At 35.0% G+C, this 18,271-nt stretch overlaps 1 protein-coding gene across 5 annotated transcripts in view; it reads left to right on the forward strand.

The window, feature by feature from the left end:
• ABCC9 (ATP binding cassette subfamily C member 9) overlaps positions 1-18,009 on the forward strand; it is a 117,514-nt gene extending 99,505 nt beyond the window's left edge. For 3 of the 5 annotated variants that reach the window (XM_006773141.2, XM_015570077.1, XM_015570079.1), the window contains 9 exons: positions 412-513; positions 1,084-1,204; positions 2,443-2,573; positions 3,284-3,362; positions 4,990-5,098; positions 6,680-6,783; positions 9,249-9,382; positions 11,188-11,250; positions 15,640-18,009. In XM_006773141.2, coding sequence (XP_006773204.1) covers positions 412-513; positions 1,084-1,204; positions 2,443-2,573; positions 3,284-3,362; positions 4,990-5,098; positions 6,680-6,783; positions 9,249-9,382; positions 11,188-11,250; positions 15,640-15,777 — 981 coding nt within the window. In that variant the 3' untranslated portion in view covers positions 15,778-18,009. Of the gene's footprint in view, positions 1-411; positions 514-1,083; positions 1,205-2,442; positions 2,574-3,283; positions 3,363-4,989; positions 5,099-6,679; positions 6,784-9,248; positions 9,383-11,187; positions 11,251-11,965; positions 12,140-15,639 lie in introns of all 5 variants that reach the window. The other 2 variants (XM_015570078.1, XM_015570080.1) reach the window with 1 other exon arrangement.
• Positions 18,010-18,271: the final 262 nt, after the last annotated feature.

The raw sequence follows: 18,271 nt of genomic DNA on the forward strand, positions 1-18,271 counted from the left end.
TCAGAAGTCTATTTAGAAGATATTTGGCTCATATAAAAATTCAGTGAAAGATTTATGAAGGGATGAATTTCTTTGGGCATCTATTCTATAAAGAATTACTGAACCTTTATAATGTACTTAGCATTATTACTATTGCTGGAGTTAATAGTGGTAAAAATAGCAGCTTAACTTCTGGGAAGCTATTTAACTTCTCTGAACCCATATCTGCATGGATATAATGAAAACATTGAATCATTCCCATTTCAGCCCAAATATTGTGAGTTGCAATTCTTTTGTAACTTAGGTAGCCTTCCTCTTAACATGACACATCAGAGTGATACATATTCTCTTGGTGATCACCTAAATTGATTGAGACCTTTGGTTTAAGAACTTGGAAAAATATTTTAACATTTTTGTCTTTCTTCTTTTTAGGATTATTTGGGAGCTTGCATTGTCCTCACTGCATCTATTGCATGCATTAGCATGTCTTCCAATTCTGGTATGGTGGGCTTAGGTCTTCTGTATGCACTTACGGTAGGTACAAATGAAAATCTCTCTTTTTGTGCAGTATTGGAGGTACTTTCCATAGCTGTTATCAACTCTTATTCATGGATATTAGAGGATAACATTGAAATTCACAAAAAGATGACATCTTGAAAATATTAGCAGATTTGAACCTAAACCAGAGTTTTAAGACAGCATGGATTTATTTCTGATATTTGAACCAGTTTTAAGAACCTCCTCAAACCCATCCCCAAGGCTCCTTGGGATCCCTGTCCTGAGTTGCTCAAAACCCATTTAGGGACACTAAAGTGAATGCGAACATAAATTAGGTAAATACAAACAGAGGTACATATCACTATACATTGTGTATGGAAATCAGGACTTCACAAAACAGAGACATTTGAGGACCCTTGAAGAAGAACAGACACCTTCTTTGTCAAGTTTATCCCATGACATCCTCTCTGGCCTCTGATATCCTTATGAATTGTGCCATATGATGAACACTAACTGTCCAAGTCATTCTATTTTCAAACATCCAGTGATTGAAAAAATTGATAATTTATTTTAAATATGATATTTTTTTTTTGTCATCTAACATAGATAACCAACTATTTGAATTGGGTTGTGAGGAACTTGGCTGACCTGGAGGTCCAGATGGGGGCAGTGAAGAAAGTGAACAGCTTCTTGACTATGGAGTCTGAGAACTATGAAGGCACCATGGGTATTGTTTGAAATATTATTTTGATTCATTTAAATATGTATTCTATTCAAATATTGTGTATCAGACACATTGTTACTTTTGCTTTTGTTCCCCACTCCAGTGTCCAGAGAATTGCCTCTCAGCTTGACTTTGCTTGATTAGACACTCCTGATATAATAAGACTTTTTAGGCCAAAATGTCTTGGATACAGCCAGAGTTCAATAGATATTGTTTAGTAATACTTAAAGAGAATCATACAAATATTGTGACTTATATTAATTACCAACCCAAAGCATGCATTATCCTATTTTCTTTTTCAAGACCTTATTAACTGAGATGTAAAGAAACTGGATCTTAATATTCTGACTGAGATTCTTAGCTTTGCTGGAATTGTCAGGAAATAACCTTTCCTGAATGCAAATCTCATGCTTAAAATGCATTTTTTGGCCCAAATCCTCCAATAGCTATCCAGGTCTTTAAGGTCAAAATCTAGATAACTTAGCCATATAGACCACTAGACCCTTCATTAGGCAACCCTTGCTCACCCAGCTCAACTCATCTCTCATCATCCATCCATACACCTTTTACTCTAGTCATGCCAACAAGCTATGTTTTCTTTTAATATTTGTTCTCCCCTCTCTCTATATATATATTTAAAACACATTTCCCCATTATATCTCCTCTTGAAACCCTCCTGGATGGGATAGCATCCTCTGTGCTCCCATAACATCTTGAGTTGGCCTCCCTCATGGGTACTGTAGATGCTGAGTTACTTGGACACAGCGAGCACCTAGAGGCATGTCTTTCATCTCCATATTTCCAACACCTTACACAACAACCCTCACATTTTAAGCACTCAAGTGTTTGATGAATGGTGGAGTGAACAAATGAATCAATTCACAGATGAATTATCTTGAATAGAATTGAATAATGGAATGCTGAAGAGACACAGTTGCTCCAAAGACAAACAAAAAAACAACTGTTTTAAAAGTTCTTAATCCAGAGGCCTTTACTCTATATGTAATTTTAATTTTGAAAATCCACAAAATTTGGTTCAGTAATACTTTATTTTATTTTTTAAATTTATTCTTTATTGTTGAAATTATTATAGATATCCCCCCATTAACTCCCTCCATTCAGTATTACTTCAAATTTAGAAAAAAATATTTTTATATGTATAAATGTATATGTCTCTCCCTCTCTGTCTCTCTTCCTCTCTCTTTCCTCTCCCTCACCCTGTCTCTTCCCATACCCCCCAGATCCTTCTCAAGTCCCAGAGCATTGGCCACAGGAAGGGGAGATCAAGATTCATGATCTGTGTGTCAGATATGAAAATAATCTGAAACCTGTTCTTAAACATGTCAAGGCTTACATCAAACCTGGTCAAAAGGTATGGAATTCACTGACATTTGATTTACCAACCCTCTAATGGACACTCCGTTACTACCTAAGCTCTTTAGACATTCCAGCAAAGTATATTCTCACTTAGCTCACATTATATTATCTACACTTTACATGTCAAATTATCTACATTAAAAAAAGGAGAGTTAGGATCAGGATAAAATATATGTTCTCTCAGTCATGTCGCCATTCATTAGTCTTCCATGAGATTGGGAAAGTCGACAATAGGCGTGTTTCTCATGTTTTCTGCCTCTGGCTCATAGCCATATCAGACATCTCCTTGAGAACTTTTGAATTTGCACTAGCTCTAGTCCCACATGATTTGTTTTAGTTGTTTTAAAGAGAGCAAGTATGCAGAAAAAAATGGACTCGTTCTACTTTTTGTTATAAAATCATCACAAGAAAAAAATTTATTAGACCAACGTATAATTATTGCAAAAATTAAGCCACAAAGGAAAACAACACAATTACACAGAAATAAAAAAGAGTTGGAATGGAATTACTGAAGATTTGCTGAGGACTCCATGTTTTTATTTAAATAATGATCACTCATAAAGGAGAATGATAGTATTAATGTAAGTACTACAATAGAATTGCAGTTTCACTGTGATAGCTTATCTGAGTTAAAAATACTTTTTCCCATTTTCTATTATTTGTCTGAGTTCTCTCTCTCTCTCTGAGTGACAGTTGCTTTTTTAGGTGGGCATATGTGGTCGCACTGGCAGTGGGAAGTCATCATTATCCCTGGCTTTCTTCAGAATGGTTGATATATTTGATGGTGAGTTGCTAATTTTTTTTATTGGGTGGGTAGTCCTTTCCCTTAAAAAATGCAACATCAATTTACCTAACCCTACAGAAATAAAAACCAAACACTTATAAGGACTTTGCCCATGTTTTGAGGCAAGTATCCCAGCTAAACAGTCCAGAAGTGAAGAAAAAAATGTACAATTGGAAAAATAAAACTAGTAGCTCCAAATTCAGTTCTAGATATAGTTGTTAAAAAATTCTAATAAACTGACAAAATGAACACAAGTCCACCCATTTTGAATAGCAATAGACAGAGGTGGCATTTCAAGAGGAAGGGGGAGAGGGAAAGACTTTTGTTTCCCTCAGACTAAAAATAAATCTATTTTCATCAAAGGAAAAAATACAAGGAGATAAAGTAACCTGCATTTTTCATTTTGGCGCAAGACTTTTATCATCGTCTTCTTCATAACCTTGCTTAATAATGTTGAACATGTTGTGAGGAGTCAATCTTTGCTATAAGGTGCCAAGCCCATGTTGACAATATACAAAAATATTTATTCACCCACAAAATTATTTATAATATGGTACACAGAAATAATTTAATCTTTACTTTAGAAAAAATATGTCACATTATTTAGTCTATCAAGTGGCCTATAAATAGGCCAGCACATAAACCATCTTGAGTAAAAGGAAATCCAGCAATGTGTTCAACCATCACCCCCAGAGTGAGCTTACTATTATTATCTGTAATGATTATGATAATGATGATAGTACTTCACATTTTTATTGTACTTGACAGTTTATATTAGTTAATTTAATCTACACAACAGCTCTATGAGATAAAGAGGTCAGTTTATGAATTCAGAAACAAGTTAGGTATCTGCCACTGGGTTAGAAGTTTGCTCTTTCCATGGCTAGTAATAATACACAGATACTTTAAAGATTTTCTGTTGGGATTTTCAGTGTAAGTCAATTATATGGTCTGAAGACGATTGACACTTTTCGTTAAAAAACTATGGTTATGACTGAATGTATTAGATTATGAAACATCATTTCAGGCCTATATGGACTATCATTAGACTATAGGATTTTAACAGATAATATTTCTGAAGGAAAGTTTAAGCTAACCACATTTCCTGCTCTTTAATTTAAAGACAACTGGAAAAGGGACTCCAGTTGCCATGCTTCATGAGAGGCACGTGCTTCTCATAGGGCCATATTGTTTTTGTACAAAGTGACATGATAAGATAAAGCTATCAATTTTGAGGAAAGGACAGCATGATTGCACAAGTCTCTATAACTCTATGTACACTATGGAGATATTCATTAAAATGTGATACCTATGTCATAGATTTTAACTTTTTATTTGTAATATGCTGAACTGTCCAGTCAATACAGGAGTAAAAAAAAAAAAAAGACAGGCAAAAATCCCTGTCTTCAAAGAACTTATATTCTAGTTGGGAGAGGAAGACACTAAAAAAGATCAATAAATGTATATAGAATGTCCTATGAAAGAAAATAAAGCAGGGACCCAGGATAAAGGAATTTTAGGAATTTCAACCCTGAACCAGGAAAGTACTTTCAATTTGTAAAGCTAATAAATATTATTTTCCTTGTGGTTTTAATAAATGTGTGTCATTTTTGTTTCTTTTTAACAGGAAAGATTGTCATTGATGGGATAGACATTTCAAAACTACCACTGCATACACTACGTTCTAGACTTTCAATCATTCTGCAAGATCCAATACTGTTTAGTGGTTCTATTAGGTAGGTTACATATTCAACAGAAAACTGTGTGCCTCGGGATTTACCCTTTGGCTCATAGGAGAGTTTTTCTTAGAATTATTTTTCAGGTAGGTATGAAATAATATTATCAATATACTATAATCAAATATCTGTCCAACAATTTGGGTTAGAGAACCCTAGAGTTGTTAAATTAGTCTATAGAAGCCAATCTTTTGTGTCTCTGGTTCTCTTTCTATTTGATTATATAAATGTCACTTTTTCTTCTGGACTTGGAGGCAGTGATTCTTGGCAGACGAGTCTTAGGTCTTCCACCCTACAGATAACATGCCCATCTCTTATGTGTCTGACCGGACCTTAGCAGATATTCAGTTTGGTTAGTACCTTGATTCCCGCCCCTGACCCCTCATCCCTCACAATTTTTTTTCCAGCCAAAATTGCTTTTAAGAAGCTGCTACAATTTTCTTTATTCCTGGTTTGTGTTTTCCCTCCGAGGGGTGTTGGGGGAGATGTATGTATATATCTACTATCTGCTAAGCACTTTAAATATGTTGTCTCATTAAATCCTCAAAATATTGCTCCAATATAGACAGTGTGGGGCAAAAGTAGGTTTACAACTATGAGTACAAGAAACACAGAGTTTGTTCTTGTATTATTATTTATTAATTATCTTATTATTTTCCATACGAACAACTATAAACCTACTCTTGCCTCACCCTGTATATGATCAACCCTATTTCACAGATGAGTATTTTGTACCTGAGAAGCTGTATATACCAAGTTTATGCACTAAGTAGTAAGTATATACCAAGTATATACCAAGTAGTATATACTTGGTATATACTAAGTGCATATACCAAGTTTATGCACTTAGTAGTAAGTGGTAGAACTGTGATTCCAAACAAAGTTTGTCTGACTGCAAAGTTTGCCATGGCATCAGCCACAAGATTATGGCTCTCATTTCATCTATCCTTTGTTCTCTCTTGCTTTCCTTTTCCATTTATTTAATTACAAAGAAGTAATTTGCCACTTCCTTTTGCTAATTACTCCTTGTCTTGGAGAGAAAATGTATGTAAGATTGCTCAATATTCATCTGTAACATTAAAGTTCTGGATATATCAATGTATTTAGCAATACCATAGTAAATTTATATCTCTGAATATATTTATTCTCAGTAAATATACTACTACTCTTGTGCTTGGTACATCACAATGAGTTGAGGAAGCTAATAGCTTTATATGCTCCCCATAGATTTGTGTATTTAGCATTATTTCTGTAGGACTGTTTTGCTAGACACTGTTCAGGTTACATGAAACATAATATGAAAGTGGATGAATTCAAATAATGAGTTTTATTATATATACATATATATAAACTTACTAATTATATCATAAAAAGTCATTTGTCATAACATTAAGGTCATTCATTCATTTATTAAATATAAGTTGAATGCCTGCTCTTTCCTAAGCACTGTTGTATATACTGGGGATACAGCTGCAACCAAAACAAATAGAACTTACAATTAAGGTAGCAACAACAATACACAAACATATACAAGTGTTTATTTTTATGTATTGATTAATTAACTGATTTTTCTCCCTACAGATTTAATTTAGATCCAGAATGCAAATGCACAGATGACAGACTCTGGGAAGCTCTGGAAATTGCACAGTTGAAGAATATGGTCAAATCTCTACCAGGAGGTCTAGGTAAATTTTCTAAATTATACATTTCTATTTTAAAATATGCAATTAATACTACATATCTCTATCTACAATTTATGCTAGAAATTACATAATTCTAGTGTTAATCTCCTTATATTTAAAATAATCTTCTAAAGGTCATTAGAACACTTCAAAACCTAATGATTTTTTCATGGTGGCACAAGCGGATGAACCCTATAACATTCTGTTCCATGTGAACACTCCATAGTATTCTAATTAATACATTTATTGCCTTTTCACCACTGGTGGGCACAGGCCACTTCAACCAGAATATTTCCTGGTGGTCATTCTGTTCACATGATCTACCAAATCACTTACCCTCAGCAAATGGATAAGAGGACTGAAGAGACTGTTAGGTTGAAAGAGTGCTCGGTATCATTTAGGAGCAGGAATTTCTCCACATTGGCTGCCATTTTCTTTGCTGCCAAGAGGGCATAGTCCTTTTATTTATATAGCATATTTTTTAAAGACACTATTTTCTATTACATTGTTGCAATATCAGTTTTAGCCACTTGTGAAAAGGATGAAACATGTACTCAATCACTTATGTAAATTTGGCCCCAGAGGTAGTACAATTCTGGCAAATAACTGACGACAAAACAAAACAACAGTGTGGATAATGAAAGAACAGCATGATTAATGGAACAATGGAGAGTTCACAATATAGCATTTAATTCATAAATATAAACAGCTATAGTTTGGGACTTGTACTTTCTTAAAATCTGAACTCATTTAAGAAAGAAATTGGAAAGATAATGGTTGATACTCTAATTTTAATACATAATATATAGTTGCCAAATTGATTGTGTAGTTTTGGCATTGCATTTTAATGAAATCAACCTACAACATAAAACTATATTTATTGGTAGTCCATTTGGGAAGGAGGACCTAGTAAAAAAAACAATACCTTTATGATTCTATGTCCCAAGAAGAAGATATCCTGCAAACAAAAATTGAGACAGCACGTCTTTAGGGATATTTTGTTGACCTTGTCAGTGCCAGACAGTGGTAGTAATTCCACGGATCTGGATGAACTTTCCCATGATAATCTTTGATGTCTCCTCTGGAGAGCCCAGAAAGTCTACTTGAGAAATTGATAATGCTTTATAGACCCTTCTCCCTTGGTATTTAGAGACCAGCCTCTTCGCCATTTATAGTCAGAAAGACAAGCAATTACATATTTATTATAGTTTTCTTCACCAATATGAAAGCTGTAGAGTGTTTGGGGGTTATGGTACAGCGTAAGCAATGGGATTTTATTTACACTATTTAACTGAATGTTGTTTATGCACATTGATTTAATAAAGAATACATCAAATGCTTGATAAATATCAGGTTCAGGCCAACTCTGGTGAAGGGCATTCATTATCTCTGGCTTCCTCTTTGTTATGTAAATTAAAATTTGGAGAATAAATATATAGTCTCCAAGCATGAGAAATTAAAAGAATTTGATGCAACAAGAATATATGAATGGAAATTGACCCCCCCCACACACACACACACACAAGTCACTCTACTAAAAAATGTTTGAATTGCAATAAAACGGATACTTTGGAAAAAGAATTTATTATAAACTCACAACAGTACATTTTATGGAATGTGGATGGTAAAAATAATGAGTCTATAATATTCATCTATCCATGCAACAGTGTTTTATTCAGCTACCATGTCAGGTACCATGTAACTGCTGGGGATATATTGATGAACAAAAGCAAACCCAGACCTTATGCACTTGAAACTTACCATTTAATTGGATGGTATAATGGAACTTAAATGTATATGGAGTTGAGAATATTCTTGTCAAGGTCTACTACAATTAAGCTATGTGATCTCGGGCAAGCCACTTCAACTCTCTGGGCCTTAAATAATTATATTAAACTAGAGGCCTAGTGCATGAAATTTGTGCACAAGTAAGGTCCCTAGGCCTGGCTGGCGATAAGGGCTGATCAGGTTCCCCACCTCCCCGCCTCCCCGCCTCCTCCTTCCCTCACTCCCTCAGTGCCCTGCCACCACTGGTCGCCCACCATGTTCCGCACCACCCCCTGATGGTCAGTGCACGTCATAGCGAGTGATAGAACTCCCGTTCTCCTGGTCGAACTCCCGAGGGGACACTTTGCATATTAGCCTCTTATATATATAATCTCCTTAGGTTATTATATTGTATAATTAAACAGTCTCCAACGTTTTCCACTCTTCAAAATGTTTAACAGTATTTTATATCCTACTATATGAAGGTAACATCATCTATTGACAAAAATAGGGTAGCCCAGGGTTATATTCGTTTTTCCAATGTAAAATTTCTCTTCACTTTTCACAAATGAAATCCTTGCAAGTGGTACAAAGTAAAATCCAGCTTGCTCTTATAGGATATAACCTGTTTCACTACCTTACCCAAGGAATATGATAGTAGCATTTCTTCAATTAAATCCTTGCTTGTTCCTCTAATTTAGATGCAATTGTCACTGAAGGTGGGGAGAATTTTAGTGTTGGACAAAGGCAGCTGTTTTGCCTTGCTAGAGCCTTTGTCCGTAAGAGCAGCATTCTCATCATGGATGAAGCGACAGCTTCCATCGACATGGCCACAGTGAGTGCACTATCTAAGCTTTTTAAATTGATGACTTGAAGAAAGCCACATGAAAATTACATTTTTTCTCCTGATTGGGTTCTGAATCCTCAGTCCTATTATTTTGAGTGTCATTTCATTTATCTGCTTGACCAAATGATAAAAGCACATGGGGAATTATAATGAGGGACACAGATGCTAATTTGAAGGGTGTTCCTATTGCCAATAAACACAAAATAAATTTGCCATTACTTTTTGTTAAATTCTCAAAATAGTAAAATTCTAGGTCTTGGTAGATGAGCATACTGCACTACATTCAAGTATTTAGATGAAAGTTCAAAGATGAAATATACAAATCTCTAGTTAATATAATCTATTAATGACCAAAGCCAATCATTAATTTCTTAAAGTAATTTGAAGAAAGATTCACTAGAATTAATAAGGGCTATAATTGATAATGATCTTCTCAATGTGTTTATACTAACAATGTGACTTTAGAAACAAGTTATTTAAAAATGTCAATTATATACAAAAAAAGATCTTTCTAGAAGGCTGTGATTAAGTGGAAAAAATCCACATTAAATCACAAACTGAATCATCTAGCAATCAATGTTTTTATAAAAATTAACTTAATATTAAAAGTTTGGCATCAGAAAGAACAAAAATATAAAACATCCACAGCCTCACGTTATTTTCTTGCTTAGACTGGGTAAAACTGCCCTGAAAAGTGAAACAGGATTAGGAGCCAACTATCTATGGAAATGCTAATTTGGCATCATTTCTTTCTATTAAGTAAGATGAATCAATTAAAGTAGCTACACAAAGTTACAGTATATTTTCTCAAAGTTAACATAATTTAAAGCAATAAAGTAGTTTCTAATCAAGCCATTTCACTAAATAAGCATAATTACATCAAAATTAGTATTGATTACTTGGGTTTTACAATACTGAGATTACTAACAGGATAATATTGCCTCAATAGAGATGAGAGAAACAGAGAGAGAATGTGAATGAGAATAAACTGGCAATAAAGATTGTAAAACAGAACTTCTTCACATTAAGACTAAGTTAGGTAATCAAGCTTACCTCTAGGTGACAGGTAGAATCTTTAACCAAAACATAATTTAATATATAAAGATAAAAGTAGTTTGGGGTGGAAATAAAAATGTTCCCTTCCTGGAATATTTCCTTATGGAACAAATTTCAAATTTGGAGCATGTGTTTTATTTTTCCTTTTTCTGGCCCAAAGGGTAACACCTTTCTAAGGTTTTATTAATTTTGAATACAAACTATTTTTAAAAGCAAACATTTTAAATAGTTTTTTGGAGAGAGAGAAAAGGAGAGAGGGAGAAAAAAAAACATCAGTGTGAGAGAAAAACATTGATCGACTGCCTCCTGAATGCCCCCTGCCAGGGCCTGAGCCCTTAATCTAAGCATGCGCTCTAACCCAAAATCAAACTAGCAACCCTTCTGTGCACAGGACAACATCCAACCACCTAGACCAGGGATTGAATACATACTTTTTGTGGTGTAACTCAAGTGAGCATCTCCATGCTCAATTGCTTTCATTTCCCTCTTTCAGTTCCTTGGTCATAAACCTATCAGTCATTCTCATTGATCAGATGAGTTTTATTTGCATTTTGAAGACACTGGCATGAAGTTGCTCTTGGGGACTGCTCCCTGTTATATCTTCTGCAACAAACTTAGGAGTGGGAGTTCCTAGAGAGTTTGGGCTTTGTGGAAGCATTGTTCTTGGGGACCAAATATCATAGTGAGAGGAAGTAGTCCAGAAAAAATTCAGAATTAATTTGTTTATTTTTTGGCAGGAAAACATTTTACAGAAAGTGGTAATGACAGCTTTTGCAGACCGCACCGTTGTTACAATAGCTGTAAGTATGGGAGATGGAGTTGATTTATTCCTCTTTGGTTTTCATTCCAGGATTCAATAATCGTTATTTTTCAGCAATTAAAATATGCTTATATTGAATTATGTGTTTCTCTGCTAATGTTTCTGTATCTTACAAAAAAAAAAAAGGAAACAGACAGCCTGCTATGCTCTGAAAACCTTTGCATTGTTATTTCTAGCTTGTCTGATATACCCACCACCCCTAAGTTACAATGCCAGAGCATCCCAAATCTAGGTTCCAGCAGGTCATGGCCTGTGCTTTTTCACTAGATACAGTGGTAGTTCATATGGGATAATTCTCTTTTCCACAATTTGATGGTCTGATGAGCAGTTTCAGAAGCAAAATTCTTAAATTTGACTGCCAGTTCTGCTACTATTTACACCTTATTTCTAGGTCTCTATTCTTAACTGTTGTGTTTTTGTTTTTGTTTTTAAAGAAGGCCATAAGATACCTCACAGCTGAGACAATATTTTCTCTGAGCACCAACCAAATTGAAGAATGGCTAAGCTCTTTATAATCCATGTTATAACTTCCTCACGATAGACCATGGTTTTCTCTCTTCTCTGCAGATGGGTGGATTCTTGCTTGTGTATAGGCTTCATGTTTAACACAAACTATTTTGTAAATGAATCAATCACCTGGACATTTTTCTCTCTTGCTGATTCTCTTTCTTCTTTACACTTTTCTTTCTCTCCAGCATCGTGTATCTTCTATATTGGACGCAGGCCTTGTCTTAGTCTTTTCTGAGGGTATTTTAGTGGAGTGTGGGACGGTTCCAGAATTGCTTGCCAACAAGAATGGCCTCTTTTCCACTTTGGTGATGACCAACAAGTAGACCATCACGAGCTACTGCCAAGTATCCCATTCTCTGGTAGCTATCCTGGCAGCATCCCCTCAGTCAGGCAAGGCTAACCCAGTGATTCCAAGGGGAGAGATGTGGTGAGGGAACTCACTATAGGGTACTGTCCCAGTAATCAGCCCAACCAGGTCCTTCAGTTGTGTTCAGTTTGAATGAGGTACATGTGTATGTATTGAAATGTGAACATGCAAGAGAGAGTGTCTACAAAAACCCCAAGAACCATACTTACCTCTGGCTTAAGGGCCCGTTTCCCTATTCCTTGAGGGACGTTCTGTAAGTGTCCTTAAAAACACCACGCATGTTCCTGAAGATGCATTCACTTAAATAATTACTTAAGTTTAACTGCTGATCTATGCATGGAGTGCCTGCTTCGGCTGCCCGCTTTGTGAATGCTGCATGGGAGAAAGAGCACCCTGGGAAGCATTTTCAAGGTGGCAGGAAATGACTCCCTGTCAGGGCCCATCTTCTTCAAACAAGACCTCGGTTAAAAAAAAACCAAAAAACATTTTCTCTCACTTCCCCAGTAAATTCAAGGTTCCTCCTGCTCTGAAGAAGAAGTTGCCTGGTTAATTCATTCATACTAAAATGTGAACAATTCAATGGTGAGAGAATTGGCTAACTTGAAAAAAGATTCCGTAATATTTTCAATAATTTTCTCAGTGGAGCGATAAGGAGAAAGAACTTCCTGTTCTCTCTAAATGGGCAGATAAAAGAGGGAAAAACAGACTCTTGCCTACTCAAAAGGCAAGTTTTCTCTATTTGGCATGAAGCATGGTATTGTTAGATGGTTCCTTTTAATCTACACCCAGAAGGTTACTTGAGCATCATTTGTATTTTCCACCAAAAAAAAAAATGTTCTTACTTCATTTCTGATCTGCTACATTCACTGAATTCTTTTTATGTGCTTATATATCTTTCACTCATTCTCCATTTCAAGACCACTAGTGTGGAGGTGGCTACCAGGATACTTAGAGTTCTCCCCACCGGACACTCAGAAAACTATGGGGAGAACAAATTACTGTGGGACCAACTCCTCTTAACAGACTTATAAGAGACAGCATGACCCACTTGTGGGGGACCCCTTGTAGAATGATCCTGAGCTCTATTACAAGTAACTATTTTTCCTCCCCTGCTAAAAATTGTTCTGTTAATTTTGTTATCTGCCAATGAAAATTATGAATAGCTTAAGATAACTTTCTCTGGCTTCTATAAAGAAGCCCTCATGCACCAAAAGAGTGCGTGGCATTATTTATGAAAGTGACTCATTCTTCACTCTTAATTAGATTAATTTCTGTGGAGCATTTTGAAAATTTCAATGCTATTGCAATGGACACCACACTATGTCAAGCAAATAATTATTTGGATTAATAGAATAAAAACCAGATATATTTATTTTCATTGGCCAAGTTTTTTAATGTTTTCATTAGAAAAATAAACATTATTTTAGAATATCAAGGCAATGTTTATAATATTCTATTATGGATGTAGAAGTCAAACTCTAAAAAAAAAGGAAGAAGAAGAAGAAGAGGAAACAGCCAAATTCTTTCCTTAACATCTGCAATATGGTTATTGAAGAACTAAATTTTTTTGGAGGGAAAATGGACAGCATATATTAAACAGTGTTAAGTGTATTTTTTTCTAAATGTGTGAGTATGAAAACGTCTCTGTTCCTTTCACAAAGATAAGTAAACATTATCTTCCAATTAGTGACATTCCCTAAGTTATATCATTAGCTACCGACCTTCAGTGAATGATAGGTTTGTCTATGGATGTTGAAAATAGTGATGCCATCTATGTCAGCCATCTTTATCACACTCCATATACGTGTTTCCTTTCCCCTCTAGCTGTGAGTCCCCTAGCTTTTCTGAACGTATGAACCTTGAGACTCCCCCATCTAAGTGGTCCAGGGCAGAAGATAGGCCTTGCCCCTGGAGACAGCGTTCGGTTGCCCTTTGGATTGTTAGGAGAAGGCACTTTGGAAGCCCATGTAGCAGCTAAACAGATGGTATTTCTAGGTTTAGCACTCCCATCAGCATGTTGATGTTTTGACCTGCATGATCCAGGTCCAACATGGTAGCACCTAGCCACATGTGGCTATTGAGCATCTGAAATATGAGTATTTCAAATTGAGAGTTGTTATAAGTGTGAAATATTCACTGGATTTCAAAAACAGTACTAACAGAAGAATGTAAGCTACCTCATTAATAATTTTCATATTGGTTACATGTTAAAATAATATTTTGACTATATTGGGTTCCAGTATATAATTAAAGTATATTTTACCTATTTATCAGTGCCTTTAAAATGTGGCTCCAAGAAATTTAAAATTACGTGGGTCTCACATTTGTAGCCCACATTATATGTCTATTGGATAGCACCTACTAAGCAAGAATAGTGGAAAGGGTTACTGCAGAGATTTTTCCCTTGTAAATCCTAAAAATAAAAAATAGCAGCTGTTGATATTTATTTTTTGCTTGTATGTGTCAGACACAGTGCTGAATTTTTTTTCATGGATTATCTCATTTGGTCCTCACCACCATTCTCTGAATCAGGTACTATTATTCATTTCATAGATAGGAAACTTGAGACATACAAAAATCAAGTTTGTTACTCAAGATTGTGCAACTAACAGGTGGTGAAACCAAAATATAAGCCGACTCTACCTTCAGAGCCTGTGTCTTAACCATATGCTAACAATGGCAGGTGAACGATCCACCAGATTCTCCCTAGGAAGCAGTTTGGTAGCCGGTTGGAAATATCTCACACTTTGAAATTAAACCCGGTTTTGATGCTGGTTCTGCTGCTAACACCTATATGATTGCCTGATTTTGCTTTATCTCTATGAACTCCAATGGTCTGCCCTAAAAAGTGAAGAGCGCTAACACCTATACTTGAGGAATGTTCTGATGATTAACAAGTATGTGTCAGGAGCACTGAATGTGTAATATATGCTCAATAAGTGGTAGCTTTTATTATTATTAATTACTAACACGTAAGCTTCTCGCCAAAGGGCGCCATGTGGAAAGACAGAACAAATGATGGCAGTGATCTCAAAAGACTAAGAGATGGCATGTCTGAAATCCTGAATAATCCATTCTAATACTGCTTGCCAGAATGGACTTCTCCATATTGTCTTCCCAGAATTGACCACCTTCCAGAGTTCTTCCAATTGTGTGTTAGCCCACAGAATTAGTTGATTCCACACAAGAGATAATTTTGGTCTAAGCTATAACTCAATTGGTTCATGATGGCTCTTCTTATTTAATTATTTGACAAAACATTTTTTAGCCTACTTATAGAAATTATCCTTCCATGAAAATGGGTGAAACTACTATATTAGCTGCAATCAGTTTAATACCTTCCATATAAGACACAGCCATACTGGCCGTTATTTTAACAATTCACCCCAAGGTAAATAAATGTCCCCGAATAATTGGTGAAGTATTCATATACATTGCTGCCACTTGTGCCCCCAAATTTGTAACAAATACCTGTATTCTTTTCACTCACAGCATCGGGTTCACACTATTCTGACGGCAGACCTAGTCATTGTGATGAAGCGAGGAAATATTTTAGAATATGACACTCCAGAAAGCCTCTTGGCTCGGGAAGATGGAGTATTTGCTTCTTTTGTTCGTGCAGACATGTGAAGGGATGCCATAAAATGCTAACACTTATTTAAAATAACATGGTCATAACCTACTCGATGGATCATCAGCTTGGCCTTTGCAAAATGTTATCATAAACTTTTACACATTTTTATAAAACTTACTTTGTTATGTTATAGAACTTTGTAACTAGTAACAATGTCACTTTACCAATGAATATTGTATTTCCTCTAGTGACTTTTTCCTAGTTTTTGTTTTCACTGCCTAATATGTTCATTACTGATGTTTTCTAATGATTAAGCCACTTTACCTTTAAAGTTGTATAAAAACATGTAAGCTGTTTTAAGTGTTAAAATATCTCTCAGGCATAGAAGTTACAATGAGTATTCAGTATTATTTTACTCTTTTTGTAAGTCTATATTTTCCTTTTTGTTGATGTCTCCAGATGTTACTGGAAGAGAATAAAAGGACAAGTTTTCTAAACAGCTAGAAAATGAAACGTTCAAATTCATTGTCCACCATGTGAGAATATTTTCTGTATTCATTAACATTAGAAACACTGGTGTTTCCTTTAGCAGTCTTTTTTGTTTTTTATCTAAATTGATTCCTGTCACCAAGAAATTATCACATTTATAGAAGCTCCGTAAAGCCAAAGCCTCCACTAGGAAGCACATGAAAGGAGTTTGAATATTTGAAAAATTATACTCAAGTTGCCATGTTTCTCTGTCTAGTAAGGAGAGCATTAGTAAGATATCAGGCATCGTGTGCCTTTTTCAGACTAAAGTTCAGAATAATACGCCCAGTCCTTCAGTGGCAGGCCAGCTAAAGCTTTCTATGGTTCAGTTCATCATTAGACGTGGTTATGATCCTGAGCCCTTAACTTTCACATTATTCAAGATTCAGGAAAATAGATAGGCCTTAGTTGAACAGGAGATAAATGTGCTTCAGTCCAGTGATGTCACACATGTATCTATTTGCTCCTGCTCTAATTTAATGTGCGTGTAGAAAGTATATCAAAAATGTTTTCTCATTTTAATGTGCATGTTAAAAGTGCATTAAAAATTGATGGGATATTGATCTTATGTTTTCTTAAATGTAAATTAATAACTTCTAAAATGCTAAAAGTCACCTTCGCTATCATGCTAGCAGCCAAAGCTTTCTACTACAATTCTGTGCCCATCTAGTATATCCTTGATTGTCATATGAAGATCTCATGCATTGTACAATTTTGAAGAATTATGATTGATTGCAAAGGAGAGTTATTCTCCTTTCCCTTAGTTCTTGTGTTCAGTATATTGTACCATGTATCCACTCTTGGAAAATCTGTAATACTTGTCTATCCCAAATAAGTGGGCATTTACCTGAATATAGAGGCTTGATGTTTACCTAAAATAAGTTCCACAAGATGGACAAAAGTGTTCTCTGATATTTAGCTTAAATTGTCACCATTTTTGCTATATATAAAACTTAATTTGGAGAAAAATCCTCTTATTGTTTCCAGAAAGGTAAGCAGAACAGAATCAGTAACTATTAATTTGATCTTGAAAATACTTTCTAAGATTTCCACCAATCTCTTCAAAGTATTTCCGGTGTGCAATGTTTTACAAGGCTGAATTTACATTATGCTTGTTATACTTCATTTTCACTGAGAAATGGGGATTTAGCCATAGAAATAATCCCTCATACTGTTTGTAAATTATACTGCATACAATTAACGTCAGCAGACACATATCTAATTACACAAAACTGAGAAACATATTGTCCATTCTTTCGTCATAGTAGTAGCAGGTCCCTTTATAAGTGTTAATCACCTAAATTGGCTAAGTATTTATTTACAAGACTAAATTGAATGAATAAAGTCAGGGATGATTTTTTAAATTGTTTAATCATTTACTATGTTATATGTATGTATGATCAATTGAATATAGAAATTACTCATCTTGAAATAACTTTTTACTAAGCAGGTTTATATCTATAAAAGGCCAGCCTTAACCAAATCAAATTTTATAATTTTTAATTCCTTAATATTTATTAAAAGCAATAAATGCACAAAACTTTGTATGAAAATAACAAGGCTACTGATATCATTGAGAGAGAAGGATTCTCTTAAAGGACTGTATGTCCTCTATTTTTATGCTACTACTTATGACCAATTTAAAAGTTAATTTAGGTCTAGATTAGATACCAGAAGACCCTTCTAAGTAATTCATACTTGAGATCTGGGACCATGTCTCATTTGTCTTTGTGTCCTTGGCATGTAACACAAGTACCTAGCCCCAGAAGATTCTAATAGACAGTTAATTATGCATTGATTATTTTCACAACTAGTCATTTACCTTATGGGTTATTCTCTCCACTTTCTATATTGTGTTTATCCTACTGTGAAAAATATATTGGCTTGATATTATATAATAAATTACTCTTTTGTTTGCTTGATTAAAGAGGATGATTATTCTCTCACTTATGATACCATTGGCTATCAACCAGGACTGATCAATAGCTATAAGTCAGCAGCCATTGTTGAGACACTACCTAC

Source organism: Myotis davidii, unplaced genomic scaffold (assembly GCF_000327345.1).
Source record: "Myotis davidii unplaced genomic scaffold, ASM32734v1 scaffold346, whole genome shotgun sequence".
NCBI lineage: Eukaryota > Metazoa > Chordata > Mammalia > Chiroptera > Vespertilionidae > Myotis > Myotis davidii.